An 18,879-nucleotide genomic window follows, 5' to 3' on the forward strand; every position below is an offset into this window, starting at 1 on the left:
GATCGTGTGATCCTTGTAACTGAATATGAAGTTCCTGTAGGTCACATATGACCTGGTTTTTTGATGTGACAACACTAGTTGTGTTCTCTCCTGGTGGTTGTGGTGATTAAGTGGCCTGGAAGTGTGATGCACTGTGGCTGTTGAATCTGTTTAGACCTGAAAACAACCTAGAAACCTGTGTTAGAAGTGATCCTTGGGCGCCTCCATCAGCTGTATTTGGAGTTGAACAATGAACTGGATCATGTCCTATTCTGCATCTTCCAGTGTTTCCGCAAGTCAAAATGGACTGAGTGGGGAGGCTGCATATGAATTTCCCTATGGCTGTAATCCCCTTTGATGGACTTAACTACCTTGAGGGGTCTAGGGGAATTAAGCTCTACATTACTGCTAGAGGGAAAATAGGCTATATCAATGGTAAAGTAAAGGATCCAAAGATTGGAAATGCTGAACATGACAAATGGGATCAAGAGAAAAGTATAGTTATGTTGTGGCTCTTAGTTTCTATGCTGCCACAAGTGAGAAAGACCTTTATGTGGGCTGAAACAACTTATGAAACATGGGAACAAACAAAAATCTAACTATTCAGAGCAAAGGCACTATGCAAAGATATACCAATTGCAAGCTGAATCATCCAGTTGTAAGCAAAGGGGAGAGAAGTCTGTCAATATCTTACTCAGATTTGACATTGATTTGGAAGGAGTTGGATCATTATCAAAGTGTGAATTGGAAATGTGATAAAGATGCAAAAGCCTACAAGTGCCTTGTCTCCCAACATCGAGTATTTGCTTTCCTCTTGGAACTGAATCCTGTGTATGAGTCTATCAGGGTGCAAATCTTGGAAAGTAAGGACCTCCCTTTAGTCCAGGAGGTCTATGCCTTAGTCCAGTTTGAAGAGAGTTAAAGAAATGTAATGAATTGTTCAAAGGTAGGGGTGAGCATTGTTCAGTTAAAACCGAAATTTGCAGTTTCGGTTTTCTTTGGTTTTTGGTTATTTCGGTTTCAGTTTCAGTTTTCAGGTTTTTCAGTTAGCCGAAAAAACAAAGTTAGCCTAAGTTTATTATCTATATAATATATATTAACATATAATACATATATAACATGTATAATATATCATATTGTATTATATTATATATTAAAATACATAATTTAGTATATATATATATATATTGAACAATATATTTTTAATATATAATACATATATAATATCTATAATATATATATATATATATATTAAAATACATATAGTGATGAAATTCGGTTTTAAACAAAATAACCGAAAATTGAACCAAAAGTTTCGGTTTCAGTTCAGTTTTTCCATTTAAAATTCTGGTTTTAAAATTTTCGATTTATTCAATTTGGTTTTTAACCGAATAAACCATTTGCTCACCCCTATTAAAAGGGGTATCCAGTTTCCTTTGTAGTCAAAGGAGGTACAAATGGAAATGGAGAGGTTCTTTTAAGAAGGGTGACTTTCAAAAGAGGGTGAGTGATAAAGACAAACTTTGGTGCACTCATTGTCAGTGATGCAAACACACTAGAGATCAGACTAAGAAGCCAATTCAACAGAGTCAAAGAAATATAACTCAGCAAATGTGGCCTCTCAAGAGACTTACCCCACTATATCTCAAGAACGTTCCTCTAGTTCTGATCCCAAGGAAGAGATTATCAACTCTTTTCATGACCATTTGGAATTATATGGTAAGACTTCGTCAGGTGGATTCTAGCCCTACTCCTACCTCTTTTGCATCTACATCAAGTAACTCTACCACTACCTTCAATGTGCCATCTTATACATCTGACTCTCCTTGGATAATTGACTTAGGGGCTTCAAATCACATGACTGGTAAGTGAAATTTGTTTCAAGCATATAACCTCCTTTCTGGGAGAGATAGGTGAGATTGACTTATGGGTCATTTCTACCATAGCTAGTCATGGAACTATCTCCCTTCCTTTTGGCCTTACCCTCTCTAATGTATTGCATGTTCCAAAATTGCCTATTAATTTACTTTCCATTAGTAGCATTACTCATTCCCTAAATGACTTAGTAACTTTTTTCCCCACTTCTTGTGTGTTCCAGGATTTGACCTCTGAGAGGACAATTGGTAGAAGTATGGCGGATGGTCTCTACGTGTTGGAGAATAAAACTGGTCTTGTGGCTACAATGTCTTTAAGTCCGTTTAGTGAGAGTCAAGCCTACTTATGACACAATCATCTTTCTTTTGAGTTGTTAAAAGTAGTGTTTCCAAAATTATTTAAGTCTGTCAGTAAATGAGTTGTGGTGTCAGACATGTCAATTAAGTAAACATTGTAGAAGTTCTTTCCTTTAAGACCCCATTCGTTTACCAGGAGGCCATTTACCCGGGTCAATGGACTTACCCATGTTCTTTTTTGTTAAATTTTCCCAGGTAAATGAGGCCTCTCCAGGGGTGGATACGAACCGAACTTTTCACAAGTTGTTCGAGCTCGGCTCGTGAAAAGCTCGACTCAGCTCAGTCCAAACTGAGCTTCAAACCGAATTCGAGCTTGAGTATCGAGCTCGTTTACTAATCGAGCTGAGCTCGAATACTATGAAATTCAGTTCGTTAGGCTCATGAGCCTATTCGAGCCCTATATATATATATATATATATATATATATAATTTCTATATTTATATGTAATATTCATATATAATTATATGATTTATATTTAATTTTATTGGTGTAAACAGACTTATATTGTGGTCCCTATTGTATCTTAGATTTTTTCTTACTTTGTGTAATGGGATGGGAGGGAAAGAAAAAACCCTCATTCGATTGAAACTTGGGAGTTGGAAGAACTGAGGTTTGAGAAGTGAGAAGTTCACGAATAGATGAACAGAGCAAGGGAGCAGTGCGACAAGTGAAGAGGATTACCGATTACAGTCTGTGACTCTACAACAAGCTGCAAATCACCAAATCGGTTCCAGGTTGTTGGCTCGTTGAAAAGCTGCAACCTGCAAATCACTACGACAAGCTCAAAAGCCCTAGAAAAATTGACAAGCTACAAATCGATTCCAAGTCTCCTTTTTCTTCTTCTTATGGCTTCTATAGAGACTTATGTGATTTCGGTTCATCTTGCAAGTTGCATCCACGTCATTAAAAATGAATTTAATATTGAAATATGTAATTTTTAGTTATTCAACCGTTCAACCTTGTTGTGATGGAAAGTTACTTCATGTCCAATGTTGTGCACACATTCTAAATTTGTTGGTTCAAGACGGTTTTGGTGAGATTGGTTACATCATAGAAAATGTGCGTGAGTGAAGAACATTAACCAATTTGAGGCAAGGAAACAAACTTTTTCTGAAATTCTACAACAATTACAACTTGGTGCAAAGAAGTTGGTTTTTGATTGCCCCACCCATTGAAATTCAACTTTTGAGATGATGTCTTGTACTTTGAAATTCAAAGATGCGTTTCCAAGGTTTCAAGAAAAGGAGCCAAACTATGATTACTTGCCAACTCTTGAAGATTGGGAAAAAGTGGAGAAAGTGTGTGAGGTACTTGAAGTTTTCAGTGTAGTTACTAACATTATTTCTGGTAGTGACTACCCTACTTCTAATTTGTACCTTAGTGAGATCTATAGGGTAAAGGAAATTCTGAATTTGAAGTCAATGGATGAAAATAATTTCATTTAACGAATGGTTGGGAAAATGAAGGAGAAGTTTGATAAGTATTGGGGTGAATGTAATCTATTAATGGCAGTAACTTCCGTCTTGGATCCAAAGTGCAAGTTGAGGTTGGTTGAAATGTGTTTTCAGAAAAATATCCAGAAGATGAAGCTAGAAAGAACATTAATCAGGTTTGAGGTGCTTTATACCAACTTTATAATGAGTATGTGGCTGCTTATAATGCTTCTAGTAGTGAGCAATCCTCTACTAAAGGGAATGGTAGTCACAAATCTTCTGTAAGTTCTAGTTCCAAATCTCAATCATCAAGTTCTGGATGGTCAAAATTGATGAGTTATGTGAAGAGAGTTCAGACCATTCCCTCACCAAAATCAGAGTTAGAAATGTATCTTGAGGAGGGTGTATATATTTGTGAGGAAGAAAGTTCACATTATGAGTTCAATAGTTTGGAATGGTGGAAGGCTAATAATTTGAAATATCAAGTGTTGACAAAGATGGCATCTGAGATTCTTGCCATTCCAATATCCACAGTAGCTTCAGAAGCTACTTTTAGTGTTGGTGGTAGGGTAATTGATCCTTACCGTGCATCTTTGGCTCCAGAAACTGTTCAAGCTTTGATTTGTGGAGGGGATTCCTTCATGGGGTGAAGAAGAAACAAAAGGTATACTACATTTAATTTCAGCTTATTATTGCTTAGTGGTACCTCATTTATACTTTCATTTATTTATCACTAATTTAAACTATCCTTTTGTAGGTGAACAAAAAACAAACTGAGATAATTCTACCCATTTCTGGATAGTGGCTTGCAAGTTTCAAAGCTGAAAGTGTGCATACAGGTAATCCTTTTTTCAACAGAAATGTTGCATTGTTTCTTGGTTAATGGTTACTCATCATCTCAATGAGATAGTTTGGATTTATTGTAGCTTAATGAATTCCTTTTACCAAAAGGACAACATGTATTAATCAGATATCCTCTTTATTCCCTTATTCCTTAAACCTGAAATGCAAACTTCCCCAAATTTATAATAAATTTGACAAGGTTTCAGTTGTAGACAAGGAGTTTATTAGTGTATTTGAATCCTAATTAAATTACTTCTGATGCTTAATTTCTTAGCAAACCATATCCTAATTAAATCCTAATCCTAATTGCTTATTTTCTTTACCAACCGGTCCACCTATATTGGACTCTTATAACCATATGCAAAACCTCCTAACAGAGAAAATGGGGCATATTGCATAACCCACACCAAGGATGAAGAAAATAAAATCTAACACGAACTAAATCAAGGCAAGTAACAACAAGATGCCAATAATCTAGTGTAATAATTACAGTTGAACTCTACAGGGAGTTGTTTACTGAAATGATCATAAAAACAATATACTGAACAAGGTAATTGAACTTTACATCCACAGGTTTTCAGTCTATCAATTTACCAAAGAAGTCATGTCTTCATAACTTAACAAATGCATCCTTGTCACATGAAAAGCATGCTAATAGCACATCCATGTGAAGAGAGGCTGGCAGAAATATGAGCTATGTTATTTCATTCCAACAAAGTCTTTACTGACCTCAAAATTTTATCAAATATCAATTAATAATCAAATGTCTCACTAAAAATATTATGATCGAATAACTTAAATAAATTCTAAGGAAAACCAAAGTTCTCACCACTTTCTGTACATATCCAATAAACTATCTTTATAAATAGTTTCTGAAGATAAAGAGAGAGAGAGAGAGAGAAAGAGAAAGAGAAAGAGAAAGAAATGAGGTTGAAGTCAACTTGGACCTTTCAATCTTAAATAGGAGAAAGTAAGATAATATTTTCTTTTAAACACATGCTTGTTTCATTTTGTTGTCATTTGTCCAGATGGTAGGCTGTCATGATCTTGTCAAATAGTGCTGAATTGTAGGCCATTGACTTTGCATTCTCTTTTAAATAGGAAAGATTATCCTAATCCTGTTTTTATTTCTCTTTGATTGACATGCAGAAGGGAAGACAAAGTTGTGAGCTAGAGGATGTTTTTGTTTCTCCGGATGCAAAGAATGTTTTGGAAGCTGCCAAGGGAAAGAGGATTTGTGCATTAGTTTTTTTTTATTAATGTGGATAAAATTTGACAGCTATATACTTTTTTTTTGTCTCTTTATAAACAAGAACTTTTATTACAATGCTTCAGCCATCTTTTAAGTTTAATCTAAAAAACTTTGCAGGATTTATCTTTGTATATGCATGCTTGCTTGTAGGAGGCCCATAATGTGTTGGATCTAAACTTAGAGACTTAGAATAGCTATCTATGATAGTAGTGGGTCTGGATTTGTAAGGATTTGTAAATGTTTTTGATAGTCCTAGGTCAATGATTAAGAACAAAGTTAATTGTTAAACAAGCAGGGCAACTAGGCAAGTATTTGGAGCTCGGATTCGAGCTCGAGTAGGATCGGTTCATTATCGAGCTCGAGTCGAACCAAGCTCGAGATAAGTGTTTTTGGTTCGAGCCGAATTCGAACTGATATTTCTAGTTCGAATCGAGCTCGAGCCCGAATTTGAGCTTGGTATTTTATTGTCGAGCTGAGCTTGAATAGTCAAATATTCGGCTCGGCTTGGCTCATATCCACCCCTAGGCCTCTCAATTTTCCCATGTTCTTTTGCCTCACCCACTTTCCTAGGTAAGTAGTTAACTTTTCCATCTTTTGTCATTTTTACCCTTGGGCCCAAGTCCATGTTTTTTGAATTATATTGTTTTAATGGGTATTTTTTACAATATTGTATTTTGAGCATTTACTCTCCACTCAAGAAAGTTAACTTTCCCAAGTCAGAGAAGGGTAACACTTCCTCGGGTAAGTGATACCCAGGGAAAACATATTTACTGTGGGTCCCACCTAAATCTTCAAAAAGAGCATGGGAGAGTCAGTCAATGGGAATCACAATCTCATTGACCAACTTTCCCCCCTAATAGAATCTATTAAAGGAACGAGGCCTAAGAAATAAAAGATCTGAATTTCCCTTTCACATTATTTATCCCAATGTTTGGGGCCCTATTACTCTACCTTTTTGAAACTAGCTATAAGTATTTCATTACATTGATTAATGACTGCTCTAGATATACTTGGGTTTATCCCATGAGATCTAGAGATGAAGTGTCGAAGCTTGTAAAAGATTTTCAACGCTTTACTCAATTCTAGGCTAAGATTCACATTTTCCAGTCAAACAATGCAAAGGAGTATTTTCATAGTGATCTCACGAAGTTCTTTGCTACAGGTGGGTCTCTTCACCGAAGTTCTTGTGCTAAAACACCTCAACAAAATGGTGCTGCTAAAAGAAAAAATCATCACCTTCTTGAGGTTGCTCATGGATTATTATTACATATGCATGTTCTAAAACGTTTTTGGATGGGCATTGTTATGTGTGTTACATATACTATCAACAGTATACCATCTCAGTTGTTAGAATATAAGGTGCACATAAGCTTTTGTTTCCCAACACCCCTTTGTTCTCCATTCCAATGCGTGTCTTTGGGTGTCATTGCTTCATTCATGACTTGGCTCCTACTCGTGGTAAGCTTGACCCTCGTTTTATTCCTTGTGTTCTTTTGGGTTATCCTTCGTCTCAAAAGGGCTATTGGTGCTTTAACCGTGCTTCTTATAAGTATTATCTCCATGGATGTGTCCTTTGAGAGTGAACCCTTCTTCCCTGTTTCTCTTCAGAGGGAGAGTAGGGTTGAGGAGAAACATGTTCAAGTTCAGCTTCCTCCTCCATTCCGTGTTTTACTTCGCCATCGCAAGGGCCAATAAAGTTCAAGAGTTGTGCAACCTAAAGCTATCTACCAACATCATCAGACTCTCCAGAGGTAGATCCTTTTAAGCTAGGTACTCTTGTTCCTATTGATATGCTTGATCCTCTTGATATAGATTCTTCTACTATTAATGATGTAGATGTTCCTATTGCTAAGAGAAAGAGTGTTAGATCTTATACTACTAATCATCCTATCTCTCACTTTGTTTCCTATGATCATGTTTCACCTTTATTTTGTGTTTTTCTTACCTTCATTGACAGTGTTCCTATTCCTAAAAATGTGGCAAAAGCTTTATCCATACCCGAATGCATAAATGTAATGAAGGAAAAAATTAATGTCTTGCACAAGAATGGCACTTGGGAGTTGGTAGATCTTCCTAAAGGAAAATAACCAATGGAATGTAAGTGGGTGTTCACATTGAAGCATAAGGTTGATAGTACAGTGGAAAGATACAAAGCTAGATTGGTGGCAAAAGGGTTCACAACTTCACATAGGTGTATGGAGTGGACTATGCGGAGACTTTCACCCCAGTAGCCACGATGATCTCTATTAGAGTCCTTTCACTGGCATCTAATTTCAACTGGGATCTTCACCAATTAGACATCAGAAATGCATTCTTGAATGGTGATTTAGAGGAGGAGGTGTACATGACTCAGCCTCTTGGTTTTTGTGCCAAAGGTAGTGAGCAGAAGGTGTCCAAGTTAAAAAAAAAAAATCTTATATGGGTTAAAGTCGGTGTTTTAAAAGTGCAAAGCACAAAAAAGGTGTAGGGATCAATTTGCGCCCAAGGCGCAAGGCAAGGCACGCACCTTTTTGAAGCAAGGTGCAAAATTTAAAAAAAAAATCTAAAAAATCAAAAAAAATGTTAAAAAATCAAAAAATGCAAAAAATCATAAAAAATATTAAACATAATATTAATAAAAAATATAAATTTTAAATTTTAAAATAAATATTTTAAAAAACCTATTATCTAAAATTAAAACACATAAATATAACATGTAAAGCATATTCAATAAAAATAAAATCAAACATATAAAACATTTTCAAGCATGTAAAACCCACAATGTCTTTTTTTCCTCAATTGCATTACTTAAAGTAGCTAATGTGATGTAAAACATATTACATTCCTGATTCTACGAGCCACCTTTGTGCCACGCCCCTCGAGGCAAGCCCAAATAAGTCCATGTTAGGGTCCTAAATTCTTAGTTCCCACACAAAAAATAATGATTTTAGAACTTTAATTGCTTTTTAAGAAGATATTTTAGTAGGATGAATGAATGACCAATATTACCAAATAGGGGGTTCTCGAAGCCCCAACCTCCAAAGCCATTTTCCTAACAACAAAGTGTTTCTTTGAACTATGTTCCCCAGCCCCAAACCTCCCTTTTCTTCTGACTTGCAAACTTGACCCCAATTTACTAAATGTTCTGTTTTTTCATCCCAAGCTCCCAAAGAAAGTCCCTCATAAATTTCTCTAACCCCTCTACTACCCTCACTGGAATTCTAAAGGAGGACAAAAAGTAAATTAGCAAGTTAGCTAAGGTTGGTCTTATCAAGGTTATTCTTCCACCAATGGATAAGTAATTCCTCTTTTACATAGCCAATTTCTTTGTTCCACCACTAGTTTCCGAAAGGCCTCTGATCTTGGGTTCCCTCCCAAAGGTAGTCCTAAGTATTCCGAAAGGCCTCAGCTATCACTCTCATGTTTTCATATTCCAAGCTTATTCCTACTATACAACTCTTTCCCCAATTTATCTTCAGTTCAGAAACTGATTCAAAGAATTGATGATTTCTCGTAGATTTATTATATACTCTTGATTGCCTCCCTCACAGAATAAAATGGTGTCATCTGCAAACTGCAAATGTGTGACTGCCACCGCAAGTCTTCTTACCCTCCATCCTCTAAACAAATTATTCTGATCAGCCTCCAAAATCATCCTACTTAGGACATCCACAATTAAAGTGAATAGGAAGGGAGATAGGGGATCCCCTTGTCTCAACCCCCCTTTTGCTGGAAAGTAATCTCTAGCCACACCATTATTTAGTATTGAATATTGTACTGAACTTAGACATCCTTTCATCCACTGATAGGACCTCAAATGCAAGCCCACAAACCCAAGCCCAGGCCCATCAAGAGGGGGTCCTGATACCCTGTGGACAAGAAGCCATCATCGTGGAATCACAAGGCCCAAGCCCTCGCCAAAAAGAAGCCACCAGAAGCACTTGAGTCTACACTCGAAGGAAGCCTCGCCATGTCAATTGAATCCGTTATCAGACACGATGGAGAATCAGAATTAGTTACGATTGTAATAAGAAGCATATGAATAGCCATAGCCCGAGAGTAGGGCATAATAAAGAGATATTTTTCCTTTCCTTATTCTGTATCTTCTTTTGGAGGCAGTGTTCCCTCGAAGAACACCTGATTTGGGCAGAAACCCAACAACTGGTATCAGAGCCTTGTCTCAATGCCGACCACTCTACTAAACAATTATACTTTGCAATTTGACCAGATCTGTTGTGACTATCCAATCAAAAAGTAAAACAGAAAATGAGGTCAGTAGATTTTGTTCTTTTCCTTTCTTTGTCTTTGTTTTCGGTGTGTGTGTTGTGGTGGGGGGGATCCGTAATCAACATATTATGATATATTTGATCTGGTCAAATCAGAAAAGTAGAAAAAAAGCATTTAGTCTGAATTCTAAATTTTGGAAATTGATTCCAGAGCTGGTAGCAGTTGGAAAATATCACAGTTCATTAAAAATTCCAAGTTCACAAATCAAATAGTATGTCAAATTTCAGCAATTTCTATTAGCCTCACTAAATATGCCGCAGGCGATGGAACACATGGAAGGAATAAACCGTGATACTATAGAGTACAGATATTGACAGATAAAATGTAAGTTAGTACCAGCATAAATGCGAACCATCTCAATTCGGCGCACTTCCTTTGCAAGCAACGGCAGCTCCTCACCTAAAATCTTTCGAATGTTCTTCAGATCTACCCTCCCCGTTTCATCTAGCTCCATGCAAGTATAAACAATAAACGAAAACACAAAACACAGGTTCCTTTTAAAGGGAGAACAATCAAAACAAAATCCATATCTTCATCATTTCCTCTAGAACCAATAATCCCATCAAAATCCATGAAATTAAAACCGAAGAAAATGGTTTTTTATTAAATGAAAACTAAATTCAGTAACAAACAAAACAATATGAAAAAAGGAAAAAAAAAAGTGAAGAAAAATTAGGAGAAAGCTGCGAACCTTGAGATGGATAGAGGAAAAGATTACGAAGTTTGTGATTCAGTTGATGAAAGACGTTCTTTGCGCCATCTGAACGAGCAGTCCATGAGGTAATAAGCGAAGAAATATTAGTCTGAAGTTTTATGAGATTTTTGTCCAAGTCAATGCAATTTTTCTTCAATTCTTTCGCCAGAGCAGGAGCCCTGAAAAGATCTTCGCGAGTCTTAAGATTCTCATCCAAAAACCGCGACAGATATGGCGGGAGTTCAGCGGGATTCGGCAAAGCTAACAGAGACTCCATCAGCGAAATTCGAAATTTTGAACTTCAGAACCTTAAAAACCCTCACAACAGTCATGCCGAAGCCCAGTGGTCCTCCACGCTGCTGTGAGCCTGTGAAGTGTGAACATTTAACCGAGTGCTAAATTTCCCCCAAAAAAAAAAACAAATAAGACAGAGTTGGAACTGGGCTTGGATAAATATTGGGCTTGCTCATGGGTCCAAATACCGTTAAGGCTGCGTTTTGTTGAACCTGTGTAAATGGATGGGAGTGCAAATGGGCTGTTGTAAATTCAAATTTGGTTTTGTTTCATACTTGACCTTGTTTACCTGTGAAAAGTAAAATTGCACGATATTACCTTATGAGTATTCCTATGAGCAAAGCATTAGGTTGTCTGGACTCAAAAGTATCAAAAGGTGGACAAATAGGTTTCTTTAGTTGGTGGCTGATTGAAGGGTTTTGGCGGAGGACCAAAATTCAGTGGCACTCACCTACTGTCCTTCTAATAGGTTGAATAAGGTTCTAAAACTAATTTTGATGCAAGTGTGTGCTAGTGTGAGTGGAAAAGTATGCAAGAGAAACAAAGTTAAAGGAAACAAAGAAAAGGGGGGGATGTAGCTACGTGTTTAATTTTACAAGTCTCTAGGTGAAATCTAATAAAATCTAAGTTCTTTTTGTACTTGATAATAAAGAGATAAAACAACCACCTACACATTGTCAATAATGTTCAAAAATAAGAATAAACAGTCATTTATATAAAAAAGAAGTTTGCAATTTTTTTTTCAAAAGGGCCACCAAAATAAACAAGAGGGAAATGAATTAAGACCCCAAAAAACTATCCAGAAACCGCCCCATCCCTGACCCTGAGCTTAAATGCCCCACCTAGAACCCCATCTGGGTTAGAAATCCCAACCCCATTTTTGTCCCCACATGGAACAAAAATCCCCAAATTTACCCCATCCTTCCCCACTCATTCCTACTTGCATACTTGTAAATTTAATTTCTTTTATTTTTTTGAAACCTACCTAGAACTATATTATACTATGCAATATAATATATTATAATAGAATATGTATTAACATATATTAATACTTACCCAAATGTTTTTTTTATAAATTTCATGTATTTTTTATACTTTTATGTGTTTTCATCTTTTTTTTTAATTTTTATTATTGTTTAATTATGACATCAAGGGTTTACACATTTGACCCAAAAGATTGAATTGTTGACTTGCCACCAAACATGAAACAACTCCATTTTTGGGTTGGTCTTAAATTTATATTTCATTTCTATTGTCTATAAAAATGATTATTCTTTGTGACACGTTTTTTAATATTAATATTAATATGATCAATCAATATAAGATTCAATGAAAGAATGGATTAATATTATAAATATAAGACTTAAAGGGAAATGAATGAGGAGAAATGTAGTAGTTTAAATTACATTTTGTGCCACCACAATTAGAGAGGGACGAAATACAAAAATAAGGGTTTTCTATTCAAGAAGAGGAATCAATGAATGTTAATGGGAGTTAATTAAAAAATTTGGGTATGTTAGTCAAACAAAAGTTTCACACTTTTAATAGTAGTAAAGATATAGATATAGATGTGTATTTGTTTTCTCAATCATTTCCCATTAGGTTTAAGCTATATATTACATGCCCATCATTAATAAAATTATGTCTATTTTATCATATTTATTTTTTTAATATGACAAATATATAATAATAAAAATATGTCCAATTTTTTCAAAATCTCTTTATTTTCGTTATTTTTTGTGTTTTTATATTTCTAAATTTGTATTATTTATTTATGACATCATGAAATCATCCATTTGACACAAATGGTTGAACTACTTACCTGCCAACTAGATGGAAAATATGGTTTCATTTCTAGGTTTATTTTAAAAATATAAAATTCCATTCTATTAATAATTAGGGTTAATTACTTATATATACCCTATATATTTGATAAACTACTTATATATACCCTCAACTTTTAAAAACAACTTATATATACCTTTTTAACTTTTCTAGGATTAAGTTTAATAGATTAAATGTAAAAAGACACAAGTATCCCTAACCATCCATTAAAATTTCAAAATATGCCCTTTTCATTCTTCTTCTTCTTCTCTCCCTCTTTCCTCCATCTTCTTCTTCTTTAACGTTGCAAACACCACTGCTAGAACTAAGTTGAGTAAATAAAAAAAAAATAGATTATTTTTGGGTTTTCATTGTAGTGAGCCGATGAGCCAAACCAATCTGCCCTTTGTTTTATGCTTATTTAGTGCCTCATTGTATTGATGTATAATGTCACTTGAAACTTGGAACTGCTGAAATATTACAAAAAGTGGAATCTTTGAAAGAACATTACCCATAGAACTCCTTTTCTCTTTATAGGGATTTTGACAATGAATTCTCCCCTTTGTTCCACAACTAATCAACCACCACTGCAGTTTAGGGTATTTATATAAGTAGGTTCTAAAAGTTTAGGGTACACTTAAGTAGTTTCCTAAATATACAGGGTATATGTTAGTAATTAATCCTAATAATTATTGTGTATGAATTAATTAGTGAAATTTAATGATGATAAATAAAAGTATAAATGTTGGATTCAATGAGAGAATGTGAGTTATCCAATGACTTAAATGTAAAACATAATGAGAGGTACTTAAATGTATGTAATAGTATTATTTTAATTATATTTTCTACCCTCTCAATGGAGATGAACCGTATATGTTAGTAATTAATCCTAATAATTATTGTGTATGAACTAATTAGTGAAATTTAATGACGATAAATAAAAGTATAAATGTTGGATTCAATGAGAGAATGTGAGTTATCCAATGACTTAAATGTAAAACATAATGAGAGGTACTTAAATGTATGTAATAGTATTATTTTAATTACATTTTCTACCCTCTCAATGGAGATGAACCAAATTCAAGGGGAGGAGTAGTTTAGTGAAGAAAAATTCCAAAAATCCACTACCTCATTTGCACTTTTATAAGTAGTATAGATGTAGTATACTATAGTCAATGTGGGTTCGAGGTTGGGGTCAAGGGGTGAACAAATACCATCTTGCCCTGTCTTTAACCCCCGGTGTTTCAAGTTTCCCCAAAACCTGCCCTAAACCCCAATTTGTGGTAAAAAAAACCACCCCAACCAATGTGGGGCGGGGCAGGGCCCAACAAGGATGGGTCAAATTGTCATCTCTATAACCAATAGGAGGAGGGTCAAATAGAGGTCAAGCTATGATTGGTATCCACCATGATGGGCACCGTTGCAATAGCAATGTCTAGCTACACTGGGTAAAGTCCAATTGTGTTGGGTAATGTCTAACTACATTAAATAAGGTCAAGTAATCTACCTCTTTACTTACGTTAATTAATGACTCTTTATTGTACATATTATATTATTATGCATGTATTTTAAAGAAAATGTAAAGGGGTATAGCTGATAAGGGCAACTTTTGGGCCCTAATATCAATAAAAATAAATACTTCTAATATAATTTCTTAAATAGATTAACTTTTTAAAAAATGTATCAAATAAGGGCAAAAACACTATTTATCTTCTTCATCTTCCAAACCTCTTCCGCCCCAACCGAGCCTTTCAAACCTCAATGACCACCATCCTCCAGCACCGCCTTCGACAATGCCTCTGCCCACCTTCGGCAATGCCGCCGGCCACCTCATGTCGTCTGATCGCCATTTTCGGAGGTGGGCGGAGGCGACGACACTAGTGGATGGTAGTCATTGAGATTTGTAGGACTGGGGCAGAGGTGGCATTGCCGGAGGTGGGCGGCGGTGGCAGCGGCAGCAATAATAGTGGGTGGTAGTCGTTGAGATTCGTAGGGCTGGGGCGGAGGTGGGTGGAGGCGGTGGCACTGTCGAAGGTTGCTGGAGGCAGTGGCAGGCAATGGCGTCGATGGATGGTTTGTAGGAGGAAGAAGATGAACAATGTTTTTGCCCTTATTTGATATATTTTTTTAAAAGCTAACCTATTTTAGAAAATATATTAAGAGTATTATTTTTATTGATATTAGGGTCCAAAAGTTGCCCTTATCAGCTATAATCCCAAATGTAAATTAAAAGGCTTGAACCCTAGTCATTTGTTTTAAAACTTAAGAAGCTTACCATCCAACCACCATATTTAGGTATATTAAAAGTTGTAAAATATATTATATATAATATTTATACTAGTAGGGACATGTGCAATGCATAGGCTTTGTTAAAATATGTTCAGGCAAAAAGATCTAGGGATGCAAGTTGGGTTGACCCAATCCAAGCCCCACCAAAGTCAATCAAAGCTTTTGCATAGGTTGTGCTTGAGTTTTTAAACTTCATGTTGGGTTTGGGCAAAAAAATTAAACCAAACTAAAAGAATATTGGGCTTAGGTTGAGGCCTTGGGTACTAATGAGGGGGAATTTGGTCCTCCCAAACAAATGACGACACGTGGCCATCATCGACAGTGCAATGCCAGGTCAGTAGACCAACATGGCAAGTTAGCTTGGAGGACCTCACACAGACTACTCTCGACCTCGGCAAGGGCGAGCTGGCAGGGCCCCGAAGGTTGCAGGTGACTTGACTGAGAAGACAACTAAGCTAAGGCAAGCTAAGTGACCTGCGAAGGTGAGCTCGTATAACTGCCCCCATATCCCGTTCCCAAGGCCACCGATATCGCGACCGTTGGAGTAGCTTAACGAACCGTGTCCCACAATCTAAGCGAATGAACTATAACCGTCGTGTAGATCTAGTAACTGACACATTAACACGCCTTATATTGCAGAAACAGCTCTGCCAGAAACTCAGGGACGTTACAAAAGTACCTTAAACCTCTGATGAGTATAAAAGGAGCCTGAACTCACTTGAGGAGGTACGCGCACTCATACTCTCAGAGAAATCCCCATTCACTTACTGACTTAAGCATCGAAGTGTCCTCCACGGGTAAAAACTACCCGGGCACTCTCACTCTTCTTCCCTTGCAGCTCACTTTAGCTCAGACATCTAGACATCAATTCGGCCACATAGCTCGGCCCAACCAGATTGACATACAGTTAGAGTCTGAATCACAGTACATGAGGGAGTGTTTAGATTGCATGACATCAATTGGCATCATCTATGGAAAACGTAGCAAAAAAGCTAAGTTCCCCTTTTTCTTGCTTTCTTTTAGAATTTCAACAGCGGCATTGTGAAGCAGTCCCCCTACCCACGACAACCACACGTCAATGGCCAAGTTCCCACCATTGTCATTGGTCTGATTGATGTTCCCTTACACCCAATCGGGCCTCTGGACAATATGAACGTGCCTCCCCCCGCGGTTGAGCCCGGTGCAGCTCCCGCAATGGTTGAGGTGCGCCAGTTCAATGATCTGGTAAGGTGTGTGCAAGGGATGACTAAACAACTACGATCCTGGGAGAATAGGTTCGCCTTCATAGTAGGGGGGCAATAGCAACAACAACAGCAGCAACACTTTCCGTAGGTACCCCTCCAACAAGTACCTCAAAACAGCCAACACGTACCTCACAACAGCCAATAGGCACTGCTCAACAGTCAACAAGTGCCACGAAACAATCAGCAAGTACCACTCCAACAGGTACCTCTACAGAGATGACAACCGAAATCCAAGTCGTAGCCAAATCCAAGTCCCCAATAGAGATGACAACCAAAATTACGCTGATGACGCAGCCTGTGATAATCAGATCCCAGCGGAGATTCGAGCTGAGGTTCTCGTCAGGACAGACGCCGCGAGTTTGACCAAGGGCATTAAGAAGAGAAACAAGAGGCCAACGCACCACACCGGGAAGAAGAGCCAGCTCGCCCCAGCCGGAAGTGAAGTATAGAAAGGAGGAGATAGCACCACCACCAGCAGGATGGTTTCCTTCTCCGAACCCCCCTACCTAACTCGAGAAACTCCGTTGAACCCAAAGATCCTTAAGGCTCCAAGATTGAAGAACTTCAGGGCCCCGACACTTGAATCCTAAAAAGGCAAGACAGATCTAGTCAAGCACGCCAACAGCTTCCAAGCTCTCATGCTACTCCATGGGGCAAACAATGCAACTATGTGTATAGCTTTTCCGACAACCTTGAAAGAAGAAGCTTGGATCTAGTACTCCAGACTAGCCCTCGGTTCCATCAAGAACATGGACTAGTTTGCCAGGCTATTCATCAACCAGTTCGCCACAAGCAAGAGGCACGCCAAGTTGGATACCTGTTCACTAAATGTGATCCAAAAACCGAATGAGACACTAAGAGAGTACATCAAGAGATTTAACATGGAGTGCCTTCAAATCCAAGACTTGGACCCTGTTGTACAACTTATTGCAGCTAAGAATGGGGTACCACACCCTGAACAGAAGTGGGAAATCGAATTACACCCTCTAGCAACCATGGAAGAGTTTCTTGACATAGCGCACCAGCTCATCAAAGCTGCGAGTTCGAAGTCTGACCTGTTTGGAACCCAGCTCCAAACAGTTCAACCCAGCTCCGCATCCACTTTGACTGGATGATCCGTCCACATGGAGTATCCCGGGTTCCTCATCCCAGCTCGCGATCTCACAGTCTGGGAATGGTGTCGCACTAGTTGAAACCTTTGATGCTTTTGTGGGCTCAGTCGTGTCAGGGGTTGGCAAGCTGAAAGTGCACTTGGCAATAAAATATGCCAGAACCTGTACTTTTATCGCCGGTCGTGGCTCATAATGGATGTTGTATTCACTGAGCTCTATTGCCCATTTTGTCAGTCTCCTCAAGACCACAAGTTTCTAAAGGATCTGCTTCAGGGGTCAATTGGTCAGGACAACAATGGTATGGGCCTGAAAGTAGGGCCTTAGCTTCTGAGCAGCTAGCACTAATGCGAAGGTGAGCTTCTCTATATTAGGATATCTTGTCTCAGCAACATCCAGGACCTTGCTCACGTAGTATACCGGTCGTTGTACCTTGTCAATTTGTCTTAATAGGACTGAGCTAACCACCTCATCACTCACAAAGAGGTAAAGTAAAAGCTTGTCCCCAGTCTCGAGTCAGGTTAACAGGGGAGGCGAACTAAGGTATGCTTTCAGCTCGTCAAAGGCGAGCTGACACTCTTCAGTCCATTTGAAGACTTGGTTTTTCCTTATAGCTTTGAAAAAGGGAAGACACTTCCCACCCGATTTGGACATAAATCGGTTCAAAGCTGCTACCCATCCGGTCAGTTTCTAGGTTTCTTTAACTGAGCTAGGAGGTCTCATGTCTAGGATTGCTTGGATTTTGTCTGGGTTAGCCTCTGTACCACGCTGGCTGATAATGTAGCTCAGGAACTTTCCTGAGGTTACACTGAAAGCACACTTGTTTGGATTAAGTTTTAACTTATGTTTTCTCAGAACATTGAAGACATGATTTAAATCGACAACCAAATCATTTGAAAAACGGGATTTCACTACCATATCATTGACATAACATTCTATGTTATTTCCAATTAACTCTAAAAAAACTCGGTTTACAAGTCATTGGAAGGTCGCTCTAGCGTTTTTCAACCCAAAGGGCATAACCTTATAATAGTATAAACCCATTTCAGTTACAAAAGTTGTCTTCTCTTGGTCTTCCAGGTTCATCAGGATCTGCTTATAGCCAGAATAGGCATCCATAAAGCTCAACAGCTTGTATCCTGAGGTCACATCCACCAGGTGATCTATGCGGGATAAGGGAAAGATGTCTTTCGAGCAAGCTTGGGTACTAGAATTTCCATTGGCCCTACCAGAACCGGGTTTTCTATCTATCTCGGGTACTAGAATTTCTTCATGAAGTTCGCTGTTAGCAACTTTCCCACCTCTTCATCTACTACTTGCCACCTTTCTGGGGTGGACTACTTGTCGTTGAAAACTACTAATGGGATGTGGGCGAGCTATAAATCTGCTTTGCCGAACTCCATACGCTTGAAGGCTTCCA

The 18,879-nt window shown here is 37.7% G+C and overlaps 1 protein-coding gene across 1 annotated transcript in view; it reads right to left on the bottom strand.

Moving 5' to 3' along the window:
• LOC104604179 (RINT-1 / TIP-1 family) overlaps window positions 1-11,101 on the bottom strand; it is a 42,193-nt gene extending 31,092 nt beyond the window's left edge. The window contains exons 1-2 of the mRNA XM_010268446.3: window positions 10,697-11,101; window positions 10,342-10,449 (exon numbers count right to left, since the gene is read on the bottom strand). Coding sequence (XP_010266748.1) covers window positions 10,342-10,449; window positions 10,697-10,976 — 388 coding nt within the window. The 5' untranslated portion in view covers window positions 10,977-11,101. The remainder of the gene's footprint in view (window positions 1-10,341; window positions 10,450-10,696) is intronic.
• Between the last annotated feature and the right edge of the window lie 7,778 nt (window positions 11,102-18,879).

The sequence above is a fragment of the Nelumbo nucifera genome, chromosome 2 (assembly GCF_055504915.1).
Source record: "Nelumbo nucifera cultivar China Antique chromosome 2, China Antique-T2T, whole genome shotgun sequence".
NCBI classification, from domain to species: domain Eukaryota; kingdom Viridiplantae; phylum Streptophyta; class Magnoliopsida; order Proteales; family Nelumbonaceae; genus Nelumbo; species Nelumbo nucifera.